The sequence below is a fragment of the Lepus europaeus genome, chromosome 14, assembly GCF_033115175.1.
Source record: "Lepus europaeus isolate LE1 chromosome 14, mLepTim1.pri, whole genome shotgun sequence".
In the NCBI taxonomy this organism is placed as follows: Eukaryota; Metazoa; Chordata; class Mammalia; order Lagomorpha; family Leporidae; genus Lepus; species Lepus europaeus.
In genome coordinates this window covers 7,058,636-7,082,874 of record NC_084840.1, presented here as the reverse complement: position 1 = coordinate 7,082,874, position 24,239 = coordinate 7,058,636, and the positions used below count along the sequence as shown (strand labels likewise).

At 37.3% G+C, this 24,239-nt stretch overlaps 1 protein-coding gene across 1 annotated transcript in view; it reads left to right on the top strand.

Annotated features, from left to right (window-relative positions):
- BRINP3 (BMP/retinoic acid inducible neural specific 3) overlaps positions 1 to 24,239 on the top strand; it is a 510,736-nt gene that overhangs the window by 247,614 nt on the left and 238,883 nt on the right. The window contains exon 3 of the mRNA XM_062211230.1: positions 2,832 to 3,022. Within this exon, the coding sequence (XP_062067214.1) occupies positions 2,832 to 3,022 (191 nt within the window). The remainder of the gene's footprint in view (positions 1 to 2,831; positions 3,023 to 24,239) is intronic.

Genomic DNA, 24,239 nt, shown 5'->3' with positions numbered 1-24,239 from the left:
TTCAGTACTTTTTTCTGGATCGTTGGCAAAAATTTATGGAGATGACAACAGGGAACATGCATCATTACAACATAAAACAGATTTGATTAATGGAAATGCAAGATCTCTTAGATCTCAGCATTTGTTATTTCCTATACAAATTAAACATGTTGGATTAACCAAATAGAACATGTAATATTTTCTCTTTATGAGAAAATATGAGGAAGTAAATTAAAAGAATAATTTTAAATAAAGCTCTTGAAATGAAGAAAATAATTTCCCGCAATTATGAGCAATTCTGCATTGATTTAGTTGGGTCATTAATTAGTTTTATTGGAGATGCCTACAAAGAATGTGTTCTCAGCCTCTAGGCTGCTGAACAACAGAGAGAACAGAATAATCTTATGTTAGCAAAGTGGTTTGCTCAGCTGAAATATCACAGTGTGAATTTAGACAGTAAACTTGAGTGCAGCATATTGAGGTGATAAAAAGTACCTGACAGCAGAAGGTGGCTCTCCAGAAGTTTGTCCACAATATTAGGCTGTTCAGAGCCTTGCAAGTTATATGAATCTAGGAGAAGACTACACATTTCCAAAGTGAGTTAGACCAAGTACATTGATATAAGAGAATGCTGATAAATTTTGTAGAGGAGTGATGTTAAATAAATTACTGCATACTTGTGATTTTACAGAGGAAAACCACTTCAAAGCCTTTGAATTGAAATTTACTTATTCACATGTTATTTGATTTTTTGATCCCTCAGGTCATTGATTTTCTTATTCAAATATATTGCAAGGAATGTAGATAATAAGAATAGATAACAAATAGTAGGCAATTACAGAATTGTTGATTGTGCAGTGTAGTGATCGGTATTACAGACTTATTTCAGAAAATCACACAAATTTAATCGTTCTTTAGATAACAGTCCTTCCTTTGTGAGGTTGAATAGTGAGGACATAAAGCAGTCATAAGAGCTTTAAGTCAGAAGGTATCTGGGTTGTTTCTGTTTATTTAATAATTGCTGAGAACGATGAGGGATGCTGGAATCGCACTCTTCTATCAGGTGTTTGTCTCAGTCACCAGCAGGAAATGCTCAGCGAGTTGGAAAAGGTTTGTGTAGAATATACAGCATCACCACCACGTGACTGTTTCAGCGGTTCAGAGTCCAATTAATTTGTGTTGCCGCTTTCAGCCTAATGTGTGACTCCGAGTGACTTTTCCACGGAAGTTAATCATCACTTTAAGCCATTGACAGAGATGTCACTGAGTTTGGGTCCAGTTATATCACTTTACCTTAATAAAATTATAAACTTGTTTTAGGTATAACAAAGTAAATGCCTGTTATATTAAGATTTAGTACGCAACTATTGTTTAGCTGATGGTTTAATGAATAACTTAGGAACATTGTAATACCATGTAATTTGTGCTAATACTAACCAACTAAAACTTAAATATTTTATTTCAAATATGAATATACATTTACACATACATGCAAATTTCTTATAGAAGAGAATTATCTCACAAAAATTAGAAGCTATTGATATCAATATCCAGATTTGGAGATAGTAAAGACACTTAAAAACATGCCTGTTGTCTTGAGGAGACATTATAATAAACTTACTGAAAAGGTACAACTCTGAATAGATTTTAAGACATCACCCCAAATCATCTAGATCAGAAGTTTTCCTCAGATTATGGCTCCCAGAACAGTAGCAGTAGAATGTAGTTTTTAAAAATTTTATTTATTTGAGAGTTAGAGTGACAGATAGTGAGAGGAGTGACAGAGGCAAAGGTCTTCTATCTGCTAGTTCACTCCCAATTGGCCAAAATGGCCAGAGCTGTGCAGATCCGAAGCCAGGAGCCAGGAGCTTCTTCTAGTCTCCCACTTAGGTGCAGGGGCCCAAGGACTTGGGCCATCTTCTACTGCTTTCCCAAGCCATAGCAGAGAGCTGGATTGGAAGTGGAACGGCATGGACTCTAACTGGCAGCTTTACCCGTACACCATGTATGAAATATTTACTCAGCATTTCATTTGCTCAGCAGTGCGCTGTGTTAGTAATGCTCATACAAGTTTTTCAATCCTAAAAAAGGAAATTCTTACATATGGAAAATACTTAAGACTTTTAATTCCAACATTGCTCAGGGAAAAACTCTCAGTTGTTGACATCTGGTGATTCAATTTATGATAATTATTTTATAAAGCATGATTAGGTTAATTTAAACTTAAGTGTAAGTTCTTTTTAAAAATGCATACATTTTTATCGCTGTATCTGATGTTTCTCTAATCTGGCAAAATCCATTTGTAAAGTTATAATGTTGAGAAATTTCTAAACAAGTTGGATTTGAGTTTCAAAATATGTTGTCAATAGTGACTATTTAAAAATAAACAGCTCAAAACAAAACCAAGACAGTTTGTCTTGTGATCATGTTTTTCATTCTTTAGGTCCATGATATCTGAGCTCTATAATTTCTACTCTAAAGTAAATAAATGTATCTTTAGAGTGATGAAAACAAATAATTGATTCCCTTGTTCTTTTCTCTTAGAAAATACCTCCATTTTTCTTTTCTTTTTTGTTTCAAGTAACCACATTCCTATTCTATGCATGACTAAATCAGTTTTTATGGGTACAGCCTTCCTTGGGAAAAATTTGTCAGTGTAAGCTGTTCCCTCTAAGATTCGGTTCGAGTGTTCACTTCAGGTAAATAAAGTACAAGGATTGCTTCTCCTACTCGCAGCAGATGGCATCAGGTTGACAAAAGCAGTTACTCTAATGGAGAGAATGACCAAGAGAACTTTTTGATGAAAATGTTCAGATGATGCCTTTATAAATAAAAATGAATTTGCTTTCCAGGGAGTTTGGCCGTTGGAAAGTAAATAACCTGGCGGTGGAGAGAAGACATTTCCTGGGCTCCCCTCTGCCTCTCGCCCCTGAATTCTTCCGCAACATCAGGCTCCTGGGGCGCCGGCCCACCCTGCAGCAAGTCACAGAAAACCTTATCAAGAAGTATGGGACACACTTCCTGCTGTCTGCCACTCTGGGAGGTAGGGTGCTTTGACGATGTGTATGCCTGCGTGTGCTCTTGCGTGAACTGCATGCCGCACACGTGATGCGTGTCTGTGAGTCCGAGTAGCTGCCGCTTGAGTGACTGTAGCATTGTCATTCGCTTTCCCAATACATTTGTTGAGGGACTTTTAAATGCCTTTCACAGTGTTCACAATAGTTGGATAGATGAACATCACTTAGTCTGTGCTAAAAATTTGCGTATAGCCTAATAGCATACATTTAATATAGCACTGGTTATTACCCTCTGTAATGTGAGGTGATATGCAAATTTTGTTTCAAAAATTAAGCATGAAGTGAACACAGGTGGGAGTCATCAATTCTGGGTACAGAGAGCAGGAACGGTTTACTGGAGAAAATACTAGATATCAGAAATTACAGTTTACTGCTATTTGAGTATTTATGATTGTGAAGTCTGATATGAAAAAGATGAATAAATATCCATTATGATGACTTCTTTGAAAGTAAAGAGTAATAATCGTAGTTCTTTCTCAGCTTAGAAATCTGAAAAATAGAGAAAGCTATCATTTAATACTTTAAATTTGTGATTATGGAAATGTGCGATTCTGTATGTCAAGTACACTTAGATGGTGTTGGGAGACATAATACACAATAAGGAAACTGACAATTTCCTAAACTTTAGAAACATCCTCAAACTGTATCCATTTCATTTTGCCTTTGACTTCAAGAGACACTGGGCTCTGTATTCCTCTTAGAAAGGGGTTCTGCTCTCCCGTCTGATGGATAAATTGCATAGGAAAGCCATGAAAACTGGGAGTCCTGTTCTTCATAAGTTTCTCAGCAGGTGCATGCACACCCACAGCACAGGGGCCGGCAAGAAGCTTGGTCCTGGTGTTCCCACCTTAGAGAATGAGGCTTTGCTTTCCTTACCTACCCACCTGTCCATCAGCAAATCATGTCATTTTATTACCTCCGAGGGGACGCCTTGCAAACTCTGTGCTCACCTCCTATATCTCTAGATCCAGACACCACCATACGTTCCCCTGTGCAGCTCCCCTGGTCCACCCTCCACACACATCCTCTGAAGCTCAAGTCAGGCCACATTCGCTGTTTTATTTGGATCCCAGAATGCCTTGTTGTGGACCCTAAAGGCCTACATTCGTGGTCTGATGCCGATTTTCCTCCCGGCCCCCTGCGCCTTTCCTCCTGGCACTGTGTTTTAGTCACAATGACCTTCACATTTTCTGTTCAAATGTAGCTTCCCCAGCCGCGTCTTTCCTGACCATCCCAACAACAGTGCCCAGGAAACTCCTTATTCTCAACTGCTTCATGATCTGAATTTGCATTCTTCATAGTGCTGTTTATTGACTTCTTCTCATGCAAAATTGCTTTATTTGCCTACTGGTTTATATTCTGTTTCCCTTGCACACTTTTTTTGTTTATTTTTATTGTTGTTGATTGTAAACAGGGGTACTGACTGCATCTGTCACAACTTTACTCCACTGGTGATAACAGCACTTGGTTACATAGGTTCTCATCAAGCGTTGGCAAATGAGCAAATCAGTGAAATTAAACTTTGCTTGGAGACTGGGATTGTAGTTCATTGGATAAATTTTAAAATTTAATAGTGTCTACTGAGGATAATTCAGATCTCAATTAGAAAGGGTACTTAATGAAGGAAATCTAGAGATCCCAGATGGGTCAGTTCTATAAATAAAGATTCCAATATAGAGACAATCAGGACCGAGAAAAGGTGTTGAGCCAGGTGTGGACAGGTCTGGACAGGCGCAGACCGCTGTGTGTATTCTGGAAATGGAAGTCTGCCGTGTAACCCTGAGCAATTAAAGTAGAGACCATTTGGACCCCAAAATAGGTTCACTAGATGGTATTTCTCCATTACTTTCTTACACAAATAAATCATAACATAATAAAATAAAGAGGTCACATGACCTTGTGTTGAATCTGGATTCGTCTCTCTCCTTTCTCTTAGCTACCCCTGAAACCTTGGAAATGTTTACTTAACTTTTCTGAATTTTAGCTTTTTTTAGTAAAAAGGAGGAGGGTGACACAATGCGACAAAGCCATGGGATAGAGGAATATAAATTTAGGGAAAAATTGTCCCAAGCTCAGTGCATGGCATAATGTAAACCTGTGATACATTTATAATTATAATTAGGGAAGCATACACATCCTATAAATTATAAAATAGCCTAATTTTTTAAACTTTTATTTAATGAATATAAATTTCCAGTGTACAGCTTATGGATTACAATGGCTTCCCCCTCCCATAACTTCCCTCCCACCCGCAACCCTCCCCTCTCCCGCTCCCTCTCCCCTTCCATTTGCATCAAGATTCATTTTCAATTCTCTTTATATACAGAAGATCAATTTAGTATAAAGATTTCAACAGTTTGCACCCACATAGAAACACAAAGTGAAACATACTGTTTGAGTACTAGTTATAGCATTAAATCAAAATGTACAGCACATTAAGGACAGAGATCCCACATGAGGAGCAAGTGCACAGTGACTCCTGTTGTTGACCCAACAAATTGACACTCTAGTTTATGGTGCCAGTAACCACCCTAGGCTCTCATCATGAGTTGCCAAGGCTATGGAAGCCTTCCAAATTTGCTGACTCTGATCATATTTAGACAAGGTCATAAAAGACAGAGTGATAGTAACCAATAATCCTAAGAGTGGCATTTACCAGGTTTGAACAATTATACAGCATTAAGTGGGGAAGAGGACCATCAGTACACACAGATTGGGAGTAGAGCCATTGGTGGTAGAGTAGAGGTTATGATTACAAAGGAATGAGGCCCAAGTACGCTAGACAGGGTCTAGAACAAAGGACAGAGTCATTATTAGAGGAGCTAAGAAAGGTGCTGTCTAAGCTACAATTAAGTTTTCTGATTGAGAGGCAAATAGAACCTGATAGAAGGGGCTTGATAATAATCTGGTGGGCTTTAGGCCTTGTAAGTTAAGAGGCCCAGACCTATCTATCTCTTCACATGGGGTATATCCTAAGGGAGGTGTGAACCTCCTAGGGGAAGGCACTCTGTTGACTTTCATTACTTGGCTGGCCTGGGAGGAGAGCTGGCCAGGTAAAGGCAGGTGGCATCTCTAACAAGAAATTTACAGTTCTGCCTGCAATGTTGCTGACCCTGTTTGGATGTCCCCTCAGCTGCAGTGGTCACTTTGGAAGTTGGGCTGAGTGAAGGGCTTTTCAGCTTAGAGCCAATAAGATCTGTGGCTCTGACCTGGGCATCCTTTGACTCCAGGGCAGGTCCATTTCCAGTGATCCAACTCTTGGCAGAGCTGCCAGGGCTCTTCACAAGCTGACTTCTGCTGAAGCCCAGGCTTACCACTTTGAAAGCCACTGCAGTGGACTGGCCTGTTGGGTCTCTTTGAGGGCAGATCACTGTACAGATCAGCCATTCATAGGCCTGCCACCCATTGCTTCTGATGCCTAGCTTTCTTTTCCTCCTGGTTTGTGTTAAAGCAGACCAGAGGATGCAAATCAAGGGAGTGCCCGTGTCCCATCTCTAATCTTCGGTGGCTTGAACTACAAGTCTATAGTCACAGGCATGTTCTGTAGTAGTTTTTCTAAGGTAGACAATGCCCATGAGGAAAATTATATTCTCACTTTAAAACTTTCTTTCCCTTTGGTCTGAAAGGGAGGTTTTTTTCTACTTACTGTTTACTTTGCTGATGGCGAAATAAATCTAGCTATGAGATTATTATTTAAGTTCTTATTTTGGCTATGCTATTACAGAAAAATGTTAGCCATCTCTTTTATAAGGTCTAATGATTAAATTGTGCGTCCTACAGATTCCTTTATAATAGAATTAGTTTCCTACCTTGAGGAGAATAGAGAAATGAAAGAACAAGTTGGGCTTAGAATAGAGAAATGAGGGAGCAAGTCCTAGATCGCTTGTTGACAATAGCAATATTACATGAATACTTAGCAAACAGTTTCAACCATTAGATAACAACTTAAGAAAACATTTACCAGAAGGTCCAATGCCTTCTATAAATTTTAAGAATCATGTATTTGGAAACACCTCTTAAATATCTAAAATGGTGTAGTTTGTTTAACCAGTAAACTTAAGCACAACCATATAAAATGTTTTTAGTTTCTTTCTACCAACAAGTTTAAAACATATGATGCAGAGATTCAGGCCACACGAATTAAAATGTATCTTTGATTAATTTTAGCAGCTTAAATTTATGGACAATCTTATCTGTAAGCCGATTAAAATAAAACTCTTAATAAAATTTTCCCATGTGGACATGCAATATATACACACATATAACATAACATAATAGACCAATATAGATATTTTAATAATAGCTTTTAAAAACTTTAACTCTTTTTTTAGATTGCCAATTGATTTGAATTGCTTTTTGTTTTTAGTAACCTCAGTTAACCATACTTTCTCTCAGTTGGCTTCATCTGTTTACAGATCCATCCCAAAGTACTGAATACAATAGAAGTGGCTGGGAAAAGTCCATAGGAACCTATAGGAGGACAGCTAAACACAGAACCAACAACGCTTTAGTTTTATGAGCAGCAAATCATATATAACTGTGGATGACAAAAGACTTTAAGTCGCCATGTTTAAAATTATAAACTCATCAACCAACAAGAGGCACTTGCTTACTTCACAGTATTTTTGAAAGCACCTGTAGGATTTTACAAGCATTTAACCCTTTAGGCCTCTGGGGCTTTCTCATTAAGATAACTATCATGTCTAGTAACACAAGATCATTAGACTTTTTAATTCTCAAACATTTGTATTAATAGCATTTTCCATTATAGAAACTTAAAATTTGGTACCACGTCACATCTTGACAGTACTTCTAATATAATCAAATAGCCTGATTAGTTGGTGTCTCTATAAGATGAGAGACATAGGTCCTTCGATTTTTTCAGTTGGGCACAAACTGGAAAAACCAAAGTCCAAGCTTTACCGGAAATTTTAGAGTCCAGATTGTTTGAAACTTTGATTTTTTGAATGCCTGTCAAGAATGCCAAGAAGGCTCAAAATCCAAATTATCTGGTTGAAATAAGATTCCTTAAAATAATGACATAACATGGACCAAAGTTGATCATTGTTACAAGGTGATTATTCAAATCTTTGAAAATAAGCACATATTTAAATAACCCATCGCTCTTAATAAAAATTCAGCTGTTTTTGAACAATTAGAATTTAACAGACATCAAGAGAACATAATAGATTACTTTAACACATTGCTTTAACAGAGCATCAGAGTTTAATTCTATGTCAAAGAGAAATTGAGCTTCCTGTGATCTTTTGCTGTGAGGTTTCCTTCCTTTACCTTCTTTCATATTGATGACCATGTTTCTGTGTTTTTGTGTGTAACACATCTTTACGCATCTTTTGCAGGGCAGGACGAGTGGTAACAAATTCTTTCAATTTCTGTTTGCTATGAAAAGTCTTAATTTCACCTTCATTCACAAATGAGAGCTTTGCAGGATATAATATTCTGGGCTGGCAGTTTTTCTCTCTTAGTACCTGGGCTATGTCTCGCCATTCCCTTCTAGCTTGTAGGGTTCCTGATGAGAAGTCTGCTGTGAGTCTAATTGGAGATCCTCTGAAAGTAATCTGACGTTTCTCTCTTGCACCTTTTAGGATCTTTTCTTTATGTTTCACTGTGGTGAGTTTGATTACAACATGTCATGGTGAGGATCTCTTTTGGTCATGTTTATTAGGGGTTCTATAAGCTTCCTGTACTAAGATGCTTCTGTCCTTCTCCAAACCTGGGAAATTTTCTGCTAGTATCTCACTAAAAAGGCCTTCTAATCCTTTCTCCCTCTCCATGCCTTCAGGAACTCCTAGAACCCGAATGTTGGGTTTTTTAATAGTATCCTGTAGATTCCCGACAATATTTTTTAGATTTCTAATTTCCTCTTCTTTTCTTTGGTTTGCCTGTTTCCTTTCCTGTTCTCTGTATTCTAAGTCTGATATTCTCTCTTCTGCTTCGCCCATTCTGTTTTTAAGGCTCTCTAATGTGTTTGTCATTTGATCTATTGAATTCTTCATTTCATTATGGTTTCTTGTCACTATCACAGTTTCTTGTTCCACTAGTTGTTTCATTTCATTTTGATTCCTCCTTAATATTTCATTTTCACGAGAGAGATTTTCTATCTTGTCCATTAAGGATTTCTGTAGTTCAAGAATTTGCTTTTGAGAACTTCTTAATGTTCTTTTTTTTAAACCTTTATTTATGAATATAAATTTCCAAAGTACTGCTTATGGATTACAATGGCTTCCCCCACCATAACTTCCCTCCTACCCACAACCCTCCCCCCTCGCGCTCCCTCTCCCCTTCCATTCACATCAAGATTCATTTTCAATTCTCTTTATATACAGAAGATCTGTTTAGTATATATTAAGTAAAGATTTCAACAGTTTACCCTCACATAGCAACACAAAGTGAAAAAACACTGTTGGAGTACTAGTTATAGCATTAAATAAGAGTGTACAGCACATTAAAGACAGAGATCCTACATGATATTTTTTAAAAATTAATTTTCTATGCAATTTCCAATTTAACACCAGGTTTTTTTTTCATTTTCAATTATCTTTATATACAGAAGATAGATTCAGTATATACTAAGTAAAGATTTCATCAGTTTACACCCACACAGAAACACAAAGTGTAAAAATACTCTTTCAGTACTAGTTATAGCATCACTTCACATTAGACAACACATTAAGGACAGATCCCACATGAGATGTAAGTACACAGTGACTCCTGTTGTTGACTTAACAATTTGACACTCTTGTTTATGGCATCAGTAATCTCCCTAGGCTCTAGATTCTTATCAATTTTTTGAGATCCGCTTCTTGCATTTCTTCTATCTCATCATCTTCATAATCTTGAATTGGCAGACCTGAGGTTGCCCTGCTTATGACGTATGTCCAAAATGGCGCCTGCTCTTTGTCTTGCTCACCCTTGAGGGGTGAGCGGAGAGAGAGAAACTCGTGTCCGTATTGGTCACTTTTTTTTTTTCCTCTCTCCTAGTTAGCCTGTTGAACTTTTCCCAACGGAGTTTCAAGCCTCGTTCCCTCTAGTCTCCTCTTTCCGCTTGCCCGCTGGTGTCTCAGGCTATTGAGGTTCGGCTCACCTCGCGTTCCAGCACTGGTGTGTTGAGTCTGCCGCTGGTGTCCCGAACTTGGGCTCCCACGCTCTCCACGCAGGTCCACTGTGAATCACTAGTTCCGGAAGAGTTTCCTCTGCTGTTTCTTCCCCTACTCTTCCTTGACCCTGCAGTATCTCCACTTTTATTGTTTTTTTTGTTTTGTTTTCTTGTTTTTTTTTTTTAATTTTTTGACAGGCAGAGTAGACAGTAGAGAGAGACAGAGAGTGTCTTCTCAGACTATCAGTGTGCTCCCTTCCTATTCCGCCATCTTGCCGCTCTCCCAAAATAGCCTAATAATTTTGAAAACAGATTCTGTGAAATCTGTGTCTACTTGACTTAGTAATACTGATATTTCATGCAATAAAGTCTGAAAAATGGATTAACTTATTTCTACAACTTCTGAATATGTTAGGACTTATTACTGTTGTAAGAACAGAGCAGAGGCCGGTGCCGTGGCTCACTAGGCTAATCCTCCGCCTTGCGGCGCTGGCACACCGGGTTCTAGTCCCGGTCGGGGCACCGGATTCTGTCCTGGTTGCCCCTCTTCCAGGCCAGCTCTCTGCTGTGGCCAGGGAGTGCAGTAGAGGATGGCCCAAGTCCTTGGGTCCTACACCCCATGGGAGACCAGGATAAGCCCCTGGCTCCTGCCATCGGATCAGCGCCGTGCGCCGGCCGCAGCGCGCCAACCGCGGCGGCCATTGGAGGGTGAACCAACGGCAAAAAAAAAGGAAGACCTTTCTCTCTGTCTCTCTCTCTCACTGTCCACTCTGCCTGTCAAAAAACAAAACAAAACAAAACAAACAAACAAACAAACAAAAAAAGAGCAGAATACCTAGGAAAATTTCAGAATAAGAAAGAAGAGACTGGAAGAGGAAGGGCAGAAGAGATTGGAAGGTACAAATTGCACCATGGATTTTTTTTTTTTCCCATAGAATAAAATTACAGTGACTTTTTGATTTAATGATTGCATTGTTTTGGTTTTGTGAATACCGCATTTTGTCTTTAATCAAAGCTTTTGTTTTGCAAAGTTTTTAGTTATTTATAAACCATATATCAAAACCTTTTGGGTTTTAATCACGTCTTTCAGCCCCCTGTTCCAGCAATAGCAGTATACTCTGAAAATTATGTTACTTCAGTTATCTGAAAGTCGTGTGCCAGTAGTTTCTTAAGGAGTGGAGTGGAACTAACCAGCTCATTTGCTTTCTAATCTCTGAATATTCCTTGAATTTTGTGTTCATAGTATTTCTACTAAAATTATATTACTTCTCTAAATGTTGCCTATATTTTTCCTTGAGGAATCTCTGTTGGGTGTTGTTACTAATTTGGTGGAAGTGTATTAAATTATTAAATATCTTAAGGATATAAGTTACCTGCAATTAAAATATGTATCAGGAGTAGTTTCAGGCAATTTTTAAATTATGTCTGTTGTAATTACACTAACCCTCTTTTGTTGCTATAAACCTATAATTTTAGTGTCATATATTTACGTGAGTGAACATGAAATTATAGTCATATTACTTTTTTAAAATTGAGAAATTGAGTGTTTAAATTTAACTTCTCTTTCTCTTCATCTACCTCTCTCTCTTTCTCTGCCCTCTTTATTGGCTAATGCCAAGAACTACTATAATACCAGCACGCTGTGTACACCACAAATATAAGCAAGATTTTTAAACAAAACACCATTCATTTTGTAAGTGGGTGATTTCTAAGTACCTACATCTCCTGAATTTAAATATTTATCAAACTTAGTTGAGTGTGAACTACTATGAAAATCAAAGTGATGAAAAAGAAACAAATGAAAAATGGCTTTTTCTCAAAAAGTTATTCAGTACATCATATTATTGACTTAGACATAAAACTTTGAAAAGCATTTTTGAAGCCTTTAATGGGATATTTTATGATAGATAAAGCTAGTGATTGAATTATCTTCCTTTGGGAAAAATAAATTAGAAAGCGCCTTCTTCAATACATATCATTTTCCTCACTTATTTCATTTTATGGCTTTTTCAGACTATTTATCAACATTGTAATTCTGCTTGGTTCTGTTTTGTATAATGCTGTCTAAATTCCATCACTGTTTAACTCTCTGAAGTAAGATACTCATTTTAAAGAATCGGTCTTGAAAAAGGTGGCACTTGTTACATATTGATTTCTAGCTATGGAATATATTTCAGGACTATTTTTATAATAGGCTTTATTGTAATACAATATATGAAAAGTGTAGAAATAAAACTACCTGTATACTGAGTATAGAAATACAAAAAAAAATTAGTGAATAGGATTTTAAAAAGTGATTTTAGCTGGGTTGAGCTTTCATTTGAGGCAGAAGGACCTCCTCAGATAGCACCAGATCCGACCTCTGGATCAACTGAAAGGGAAAAACCACTAAGGAAACCCAAATATTCGTTAATATTTTCATAGAAATGCTGCAAGTAATCCTAGATATCAGTCTCATGTGTGCTTATCCTGAGCTCCCAAGATCCTGGCATCTGTACCCTGTCTGGGAGCGGCAGCCTCTCTCCACTGCAAGGCAGTCGGAGCAGGCTGGTCTGTGCAGCTGTTCTTGGCAGCAGTCCTCGGGAGAGGGGAGAGGAAGAGGCAGCCTCCTCTTCCAACTCCTTTCCTTGGTCCAGCATTTCTGTGAATCCACTGTAAATTGGTGAGCAGAGTCAGAAACATGGAGAAAGGGCTGTTGTGGCTAAATACCTTCCCGAGGAGAACAGTACAGGGGGAAGTGTTCTTTTTCTTCATGGAGATTATTTAAAACCAAACTTTTGGGCCAGCATTTAGTCTAGGAGCAGACAACAAGATATGAAGATTTAGGGCGGGTGTTGTGTGGAACACTGGTTTGAGCCTCTGCTTGGGATGCTGGTATTTTGTATCAGAATTCTGATTCCAATCCTAGCTTTGGTTTCCAATCCAATCACAGCTGATGTGCCCTGGAAACAGAAAGTCATGGCTCATGTGCGTGAGACCGAGTCACCTGCATGGGGATGGGAAGGCCTGCATTGAGCTCCTGACTCCTCGCTCGAGACTGGCCCAGCCCTGGTTGTTGTAGGCATTTGGGTGTTAACCAGTGGACTGAATGTCTTTCTCTGTCCTCCACCCCTTCTAACTCTCTCTCTCCCTCTCTCTCTCTCTGGGTTTCAAATGAATATAAATGCATCTTAATATATAAACAGTTGTTATTTTAAAGCAACATTTAAGGGTAGTATTTATTCTGAGAAATAAAAAAAGGCAATGTCACTGTTTATGAACATACAGTTTTTAAAGCTGTAATTAAATGTTTAGCAGACATGCAGTTTTTAGATGTGAGTTCTTCCTGAAATTATTTTCCAAATGGATTCTTATGAGACTGTATCCTTTAGTTACCATTTCACTAAATGTGTGCATTTCTTCATATCCTTTGTTTAACTGCAGAGACTATGTCTATCATGTTTTGATATTAGAAGATAAGATTAAATTTACTATGTTGCTGATCTAAATTAACAGTGCTCCAGGCAACCAAGACATAAGATAAATGTTCAGGTGTAAAGCATCAGATATTTGATGGAATTATTTCTGGTTCAGAAATTGATAAAGCAGATCAGTTGTCCATTTTATTTATTTATTTATTAACATTTATTTATTTGCTTGAAAGGGTTGCAGAGAGAGGGAGAGGAAAGAAGAGAGAGAGAGAGAGAGAGAGAGAGAGAGAGAGAGAGAGAGAGAGAGAGAGAGAGAGAGAGAGAGAATGAGAATCTTCATCAGCAGCTACACTCCCCAGAAGGCTGCAGCAGGCAGCACTGGGGTAGTCTGAAGCCAGGATCCAGGAGATTCATCCAGGTCTCTCATGTGGGTGCATGGGCCCAAACACTTGGGCCATCTTCCACTGCATTTCTCAGGTCATTAGCAGGGAGCTGGATGGGAAGTGAACAATCAGGACATGAACCAGCGCGCCCCAGTGGGGTGCTAGCATTACAGGGAGCAGGTTTACCTGCTGTCCATTACAGACAGATACATAGTGAGTTACCTATGGCGGTGCAGATCCTAGGCCTTCCAGGAGGGACCACTCAGATCACTGATTACACACAGGCATTTAAATTGCTGATAATTTTTATTATGGTTTAGAGCCTCATTCTTGGAGTGTGGCCCACATACCGACAGCATTAATATCATGCTGGAGTTAGTTAGAAAGCAGAATCTTTGATTTCATCCCAGATGAATAAATCAGAAATCACATTTTTAACAAGATCTCCAGGTGATGTATATTTGCATTAAGTTTCAACAGCACTGTTGAAAGCATCTGTAGAAATTCAGAGTGCACCCAAATATTCTAGCAAAACTACTTCTGAGAATTATTCTTATAAAAGTAATTGCAGAAGTGCATAACTACATACCAAAAATGTTTGTAATTTTTAATTATAGCAGCAAAAATTATAATTGTATTTTGCTCAGGATGGATTCACTGCCAACTTTCCTGGGAAATCATTACTTCCAGGTGTTGCAAGTGGTGTCCTTGTGTTCCTGGGAGTACTTAGAAATTTTTCAGTCTTGTCTTAAGAGTAACTGTTAGTAATCAAAAGGTCATTTCCTTTCTGTTTCAACATTGTTCAAAGCATATTATTTCTTCCATGTGAATTCTGTGAAAGGTAAACTCTTTCCTTCCCATATTACCTGTGGATGCCGATTGGTGTTATGCCAAACTGTCTCTTTTTTAACTGCTTTTATAGATTGGTTCCATTTCTTGCCAGAAATATGTCTCACTAAGATGTTTTTTCTTATACCTATTTGTTTCTCAAACACCATGATTTTTTTTCCTAGAACACTATGGTAAATTAGTAGACTGATGTCACCAGGCAGGTATACCTTGGACACATGGAAGGTTAGTGACCAGTTAAGTAGTGAAAACAGAGTAAAATCGCTAAACTGAATATTATTTCAAAAGGTCAATAGCCAAAATACTGTAAGACTTCAATACAAGTAACAATGTGGCCTCTCCTGTCAAAAATGGTGCAGTATTTTTATGTCAAAAATTATATCAAAAGTCAAACTTAAAACTGAATTTGAAACTTACAAAAATTACAGTCTTAAAAAGTCAAACTTACAATTTAAACTGGGTTTGACATGTTGATTCCGATAGAAAGAATTTCCACCCAGCTGGTGTTGTTTCCATATAAGTAAAAGTGACAGAAAAGCAAAATGGACATTCATAGTGATATCATCAGAGCCAGCCTTATTGCAGGGAAGAAGAAAAAAATGATGCCAATCTCAAAGGATTGTAGTCATAATTGTTCTGATTTTCCATGTTGGCAGCCATGGGTACCCTGTATCTGTCTGTATCTGCCTCACTTGTATTCCATAGAGCAAAACGTTCTACTTCCCAATGCCGTAATAAAGAACACATTCAGGAAACAGTAGTAGTATGTAAATCCATGTGAGCATCTTTGCATCCATGATGATGGAGCCAATATACCACATCATCTTTTTTGATTTTGTCCACTTGCTTTGTTCTGTTGTTTTCAGAGTATTATTTCCATCTTCAGTAACCATCAGATCAGAATGGAAACTAAGAAAATCCAAGTGATGTGTAAATAGTATTAAGGTTGTTCTTTTGTTTGTTGTTGTTTTAAAATTTACTTATTTATTTGAAAGACAGAGTTACAAAGAGGGTGATGGAGAGACAGAAAGGGAGATCTTCCATCAGCTGGCTCACTCCCTAAGTGACCACCAACAGCCAGAGCTAGGCTGAACCAAAACCAGGAGCTTCTTCTGAGTCTCGCATGTTGGGTGTTGGGGCCCAAACACTTGGACAATCTTTCATTGCTTTCCCAGGTGCATTAGTAGGGGGGTGGATCGGAAATGGAGAAGCCCGACTGAAACTGGCATCCATTTGGGATGAGTTTATTGAATGTTCTTTAATTCTCGTTTCTCATGATCAAAACAGGAGAGGAAAACCACATAATTGCAATATCCACAGCATGTCAAAAGTGCCCCATTCCAGCAGCCAATTGTGGTTTAACATTGAAATTGTGACTCCTGTTTTTTTTTTTTTGTCATTTTTATCTCTTTCTCTTAAGTAGCCTTCCTTCAATATGTGCATTTAATGCCCACCACAGAGTTGTAGTTGTACAAGATACAGCTGCATGAATTCTCTGTGGTATAATCCCATCTTTTTATAACCACAGTCATTAATCCTTTTCACATCCTAACAGACTCAGAATATCGAATCATTTTCAAAATCAAATTTCCTTTCTACAAAATGTGTGACTGCTCTTTAGAACCCATGTCATGCTTATGAGTTACAGGTGTTTAAAAATGAGCAAAAATAACTTTTAAACACAAATATTGTAGATGATTAAATGATAGTATTTTGAATTGCAAAAATTGCAAAAAAAAGATCTGAATATTGTGAACAGATGCCTAGAATCCTGATGGACTTTTGTAATGGAATCCTTGTGGGAACTTTGTAGTAAAAACAGAATATAGCATTCCTCTCAAGGCTGAGAGTAAGAATTTCAAAAAATGTCAACCAAAGTTTGGTAATTCACATTTTTTAAAGAGATCTCTGGCGCTGGCAATGAGGCAGACCACGTAAAGCTGCCACCTGCAATTCTGACATCCCATACTGGTTCCTCCTTGAGTCCCAAATGCTTCCTTTCAGATCCAGCTCCCTGCTGATGCACCTGGGAAAGCTGTGGAAGATGGCTCAAGTACTTGGGTACCTGCAATCACTTAGGGGACCCCGAAGCAACTCCTGGCTTCCTTCTGGCCCAGCCCAACCAGCAGATGGAAGATCCATTTCTCTCTCACTCACACTCTCTGTAACTCTGCTTTTCAAGCAAATTAAAAAAAAATCTTTTAAAAAAGAAATCTCTTGGAGGAAAAAAATAGGCTTATTCTTCAAGTTGAGTGACATTGCTGAAATATCATGTATAAAAGTTAAAATTTAGCAATAGCTGACCATCTTACATCCAATAATCATCTGTTTTTGTATGGTTTAAAGCAAGGCTTTCACAAAAGACCAGTTATGATAACCTCTACTGTAGATTTAAGGTTCTCACATGTGTGGGAAAGTCCTTTCATACATGAATTAATGCTCTACTCTAAAGAAAAACATGAATAAATCATGAATTCTCTTTATCTGGCAATTGGAAATGATAACCAGCTATCTAATAATGCCACATGTCTTGGTTTACTAGAAAGTAATTTTAAACTTTATTTATTTGAAAGAGTTATAGAGAGAGAGAAGGGGAGATACAGAGAGATATGTTCCATCCACTGGTTTACTCCCTAAATGGCTGCAACGGTTGGAGCTGGGCTGGGGCAAAGCCATGAGCTAGGAGCTTCTTCCAGGTCTCCCGTGTGTTGCAGGGATCTAACCAAGTCCATATGTTGTCAAGTAGAGACATAGGATGCTATCAGCTTCTGCCCTTAAATACATTTTGTTCCAAACCCGTGTCTTCTCTTCCCTCATTAATATCACTTGCCTCCAGAATCCTTTCATTGTAGTCAGTCACATGAAAAAATAAATAAATGAACAGGAGGCCTAGTAAAAATGTGTATTTAGATTTACAACAGTACTTTGTGAATTTATTTTCCCTGTTGTCTGAAATCTTTATTTGCTCTTTGGAGTAGAAGCAGTAAGGTCTAGTAATGATGACTAGTATGATTTACAAGCAGATGTAGGGACTTTAAAATATGAAAGAAATACTTTTGACTCTTCTGTGCATAAAAAAAGAAAACCTCTCTTAAACATGATAATTTTATACCACATTTCCTTGCTTCCAAATTTGATTTCTTTAACACATATTGATATTTCTTCTATCATTCCTAGTGTTACAGTGATGGTCAGTTCCAAATAAGAGTCTTTAGATCCTGATTAATGTCATTTTCCATCTGGGTTGTGGGACAGTCAAACATTTGCAACTTATTCTTAATTAAGTCAGTGTAGATGCACATTTTAAAATACCTGTATGCTCATCCTCTCTTGTAGAGTGAGGCAAGACACAAATAAAGTCCTATTTTAAAGTAACTTATTTATGTGCAAAGAGAGGGAGAGATGGAGCGAGAGAAGGAATGAGAAAGGAAGAGAGACGCAGTGAGAAAGGGAGAGAAAGAGAGAGAGAGAGAGAGAGAGAGAGAGAGAGAGAATCTACCTTCCATCCATGAGTTAAGTCCCTAAATCTTCAACAGCCATTTCTGGCATAAGCTGAAGTTAGGACCCAGGTCTACCTCTGGGCCTTCTGTGTTGGTGTCATGAGACCAGGAATTTGAATCATTATCCACTACCTTGCCAGTGTTTTAGGAGGAAGTTGGATTGAAATGCACCAGCCAGAACTCAATCTGACACTGATATGGCACTTACCAAGCAATGGCTTAACCTACTGTACTATAATTCTGGCCCACCAACTAACTGGAATTCTATTAAAATGAAATTACAGATGTAGAATATTTCACTGGAGAGCAAAACCATAGAAACAAATGCAGAATGTAAAGCACTGTTTGGGGAGATGTTTATTCTCGCCGTGGATGTGAATTGTAGGACAGCATTAATGAATTTGTGAACAAAGTAGAAAGGCAGTCTCTTTTCATTACAAATAAGACAAAGTAGCTCAAATTACTAGAACTGTCTGGGTAAGGGATGAATAGCTTTATGTGGCTGTAGAGAATTGCAGTGAATGTTAACAACTTCTGAATCCTGCTATATTCTAGTTGTATTCTAAATCCTTTACAGAAATATGCTTCATACATATAGCCACGCTTTGAGGAAAGTATTACTGCAGGCCTGTCACAAAGGGGAAGCTGAATCTTAAATGATTCAGGATCATTCAATTACTAAATCATAACCAGCATCAGAACTCAAATCTGACTATCAAATTGTAACATTTCCATCTAAACTACCATGATTAATTCTACAGTTCTCTGTTTTCCAGAATGTCATAAACCGTAGACGAATCTCTTTTAATGGTTTAATCATCTTTTCTGCTTATTGACATTAGTTTTTCAGTTACTGTTAGAATACCTGCAGTAATGGAATAATTCTGTACCATTCAGAGGGAAATCTGTGAAAATGATTCTCTTAGTGTATTTAAGTGACCTTCTGGAACGTGGCAAAACTAATGTCCACTTAGTCAATGGAACCAGTGTTTTGACTTTCATTTATTAATTAATTAAAGATGATATTATATAATTCTAAGAGAAATCTTTCACAGCTATCTGTAGAAAACATTGTTAATGCACAAAGCTGAATTTGGACAACTTGTCAAAAATTTGAGATGCATTTCCCAAATGGAATCATCTGGCAGATGCTGAACCATCTAAAATTCAATTTTAATCATAATTTTAGCCAGCAGGTTACCAATTATTTAAGATAAGCTTTGTTTTTCTTTTTAAAGATTTATTTATTTATTTGAAACACAGATAAGAAAAAGTGAAAGCGATAAAGCCAGGTCTGGGCCAGGCCAAAGCCAGGAGCCAGGAGCTTCCTCCAGGTTTCCTTCCATGTGGGTGGCAGGGCTTTAAGTATGCAGGCCATCTTCCCAGGTGTATTAGCAGGATGCTGGCTCTGAATGGGAGCAGCTGGAGTTCTAACTGGGATGATATGGGATGAAGACATTGCAAGCAGCCAGCTTAACTTCTTGTACTACAGTGCCACCCTAAAACAGTTGAATCTTTTGTTTACTTTTTTATTTTTAAGGTGAACAGATTTCATGTATTTCATATATACAGATTTAAAAGCATAGTGAAATTTCATCCTAACTCACTCCCACTCATGTTCCAACATTCTCTTCTCCTCCTGTCTTATTCTTTCTCTTAATTTTTATACTGATCTGATTTCAATATATTTCATGCTCATACCAATAACCCTACTTTCAGTAAAGAGTTTAACAAATAGAAGAAGAAATGCACTGTCCATCAAAAGTAGAGACAAGGGCTGTAAACAATTATCAAATCTCAAAATGTAAATTTCAGTCCTATACATTACAGTTTTTGGTACTCTACTAGTTACCATTTATCTGGGGAAGCATATTGTATTTCTTTTTAGGGCTGACCTAGTTCACTGAGTATAATGGTCTCCAGTTGGTTTCATTTTGTTGGATTTTGTTCTTTTTTATGGCTGATTAGTGTGTGTGTGTGTGTGTGTGTGTTTGTGATCAGTTGATGGACATCTGGGTTGATTCCATATCTTAGCTATTGTGAATTGAACTGCAATGAGCATAAGGGCACAGACAACACTTTCATATGCTGATTTCATTTCCTTTGATTAAATTCCCAGGAATGGGATTGCTGGCTCATATAGTAGATTTGTGTAAAGCTTTCAGGTATCTCCATGCTGTCTTCCACAGTGGCTACAGTAGTTTACATACCCACCAACAGTGGATTAGGGTGCCCTTCCCCCACATCCTTGTCAACATTTGTTTGTTGATTTCTGTATCTGTGCCTTTCTAAGAGAGGTGAGGTGAAACCTCGCTGTGGCTTTTATTTGCATTTCTCTAATTGCTAGTGATCCTGAGAATTTTTTAAATGTATCTGTTGGTCATACAAATTTCCTCTTTTGAAAAATGCCTGTGCAAGTCCTTTGCTCATTTCTTAACTAGATTGTTTGTTTTGCTGTTGTTGAGTTTCTTGAGCTCTTTATAGCTCTCTGAATATTCATCCTTTATCAACTGCACAGTTTTAATATTTTCTCCCCTTCAGGTGGTTGTTTCTTCACTTTGTTGATGGTTTCTTTGCAGTGCAGAAGCTTCTTAGCATGAGCATTCCTGTTATCTTTGCTTTGATTGCCTTTGCTTCTGGGGTCTTTTCCAAGTAGTCTTGGCCTGTGCCAATGTCTTCCAGAGTTTTCCCAATGTTCTCCTCTAAAGTAATTTAATGATATGAGGTTGTAGATTTAAATCTATTTTGAATTAATTTGTGTACAAGGTGTTAGGTAGAGGTCATGTTTCATATTTCTTCATGTGGAGATCCGATTTTTCCAGTATCATTTGTTGAAAAGATTTTCCTTTATTCAGGGATTGATTTTAGCTCCTTAGTCAAGGGTCAGTTGATTGAAGATGTGTGAAGACTGATTTCTGGAGTTTCTATTCTGTTCCGTTAGTCTACATGACTATTTTTGTGCCAGTAACAGGCTGTTTGGGTTATAACTGCCCAGTAGTGTGTATTAAAATCAGGTATTGTGGTTTCTGGCTTTGTTTTTATTGTTTAAGATTGCTTTAGATATTCAGTGTCTCTTGTGTTTCCATATGAATTTTGGCATCATTTTTTCTATTCTGAGAAGAATGTCAATGGTATTTTGATTGTGTTCCCATTGCATCTTCAAATGCTTTCTATAGTATGGGCATTTTTATTATACTGATTTTTATAATAGATGAACATGGAAATTTTTTCCATTTTTGTTTCTTACTTTATTTTTTTCTCTAATATTTAATAATTTTCACTGTAGAGAACTCCACCATCTAGGTTAAATTTACACAAAGTTATTTCAATTTTTTATACCTATTGTGAATGGAGACTGATCTTACAAGATATTTCTCAGCCATGGTGTTGTCTGTGTATGGAAAGGCTATATAATTTTGCGTGTTAAATTTATATCCTGCCACTTTACCAGACTCTTTTATGAATTACAGTACTCGCTTATTGGATTTGTTAAGTTGTTCTATATCTAGAATCGTATCATCATCAAATATGGAGGATTTGATTTCTTCCTTTCCAGTTTGTATCCTTTTGATTTATTTTTCTACCCTAACAGAGCTGGCTAAAATTTCCAGGGCAATATTGACAAGCATTGGTGAAAGTGGGCATCCTTGCAGCTGGCACTGTGGCATAGCAGGTAAAAATGCTGCCTGCAGTGCCAGCATCCCATATGGGTGCTGGTTTCCGATCCAGCTCTCATCTGTGGCCTGGAAAAGCAATAGAAGGTGGCCTAAGTCCTTTGGCCCCTGCACCCACGTGGGAGATCTGGAAGAATTTCCTGGCTCCTGGCTTCAGATCAGCACAGCTCTGGCCATTGCAGCAAATTAGGGAGTGAACCAGCGGTTCTCTCTCTCTCTGCCTCTCCTCTCTCTGTGTAACTCTGACTTTCAAAAAAAAAAAAAAAACAAATAATTCGTTAAAAAAAGAAAGTGGGCATTCTTGTCTTGTTCCAAATCTTACTCAAATGCTTACAACTTTTCCCCATTTCATATGATGCTGGCTGTGATTTTCTTAAACTGTCTTGATTGTGTTGAGCCATGTTCCACCAATACACAGTTTGCTTAAGGATTTTATGAATGGATGTGGTATTTTATTAAATATTTTCTCTTCACCTATTGATATAAACATTGGATTGTATTCTTCAGTTTTTAATGTTATTTGTCACATTTAAGTATTTGTATATGGTGAACCAACTGCACATTCTAGGGATTAAACCCACTTGGTCCACATGAATGATTATTTTGATGTGTTCTTGGTTTTGATCAATTTGTATTTTGTTGAGGATTTTTGCACCTAAGTCCATCAGGGATATTGGACTATGGTTCTCTTTCTTTGTTATATCTTTGTCAAGTTTTGGACTTAAGGTGATTCTGGCCTCACTGAAGGAATTTGAGATTACTCCATTGCTTTCAGTTGTTTTGGATAGATTGAAAAGCATTAGAATCAGATCTTTAAAAGTCTGGTAGAATTCATCAGTGAAGCTATCAACACTTGGGCTTTCCTTTGTTGAGGGGTCTTTATTACTGATTCAATTTTCATCTTAGTTATGGGTCTATTTAGGTTTTCTGTCTTCATGACTCAATTTTGGTAGATTGTATATGTCCACGAGTCTACCCATTTCTTCTCATCTTCCAATTTATTGGCATATAGTTGTTTGCAGTAATTTCTGATGATTCATTTTATTTCTCTGGTACCCATTGTTACTTCTTCTTTTTCATCTCTTGATTCAGTATGGGTCATCTCCTTTTTTTGGTTACTTGGGCCAATGGTGTATCATTTTATTTATTTATTTTATTCAAAAAAACAGCTCCTCCTTTAAATGATTATTTGAATTCTTTATTGTTTGCTTATTTGGTTCAATTTTTGTTTATTTCTTCACTAATTTTAATTATTTATCTTCTCCATATTTTGGATTTGGTTTTTTGTTTTGCTTTGTCCTTGATATGCATTGATAACTCATTTATTCGATGCCTTTCCAATTTCTTGATGTTGGAATCAATTGCTACATAAGCTTCCTTATTAATACTGCATTTGCTGTATCCAGTAAATTTTGGTGTGATGCATTGTCTTGTTCATTTGTTTCCAAAATTTTTTTGATTTCTCTTGTGATTTCTTCTATGACCTACTGTATGTTCAGGAGTTTGTGGTTCAGTGTCCATATGTTTACAAAATTTTGAGAGATTCTTAAGTTGTTATTTCCTGCTTCAATCTGTTATGGTCAGAAAATATGCATAGTGAGATTTATATTTTTTGAATTCACTGAGACTTGCTTTATAGCCTAGAATATGGTCTATCCTAGAGAGAGTTCCATGCATTTATTAAAAGAATGCATATTCTTCATCTGTGGGATAAAATGTTTTGTAGATATCAGTTAGGTCCATTTGGCCCATGGTGTGTATTAGCTCTGTTGTTTCTTTGTTGATTTTCTGTCCAGTTAATCTGTCCATTGATGAACATAGGGTGTTGAAGTCACCCATTACTATTGTATTGTAGTCTGTTTCTCCCTTTATATCTATTAACATGTGTTTTAATTAACCAGACATTCTGGTATTGGGTGCATATACATTTATTGTAGTCACATTGTCCTGTTGAATTGATCTGTTAATCATTACAGAATGTCCCTCTATGTCTCCTAACAGTTTTTATGTCAAGCTATTATCTCTGATATTAGCATGGCTACACCTGATCATTATTGCTTTCCGTTAGCATGGAATATACTTTTCCATCTTTCTACTTTCATTCTGCCTGCATCTTTGTTGGTATGGCATGTTTCTTGTAGGCAGCAAATATATGGTTCTTGTTTTTTAATCCTTTAAGCATCTTTGTTTATATTAATTGGAGATTTTAGGCCATTTACACTCAAGGTTACTACTGATAGGTAACAACAT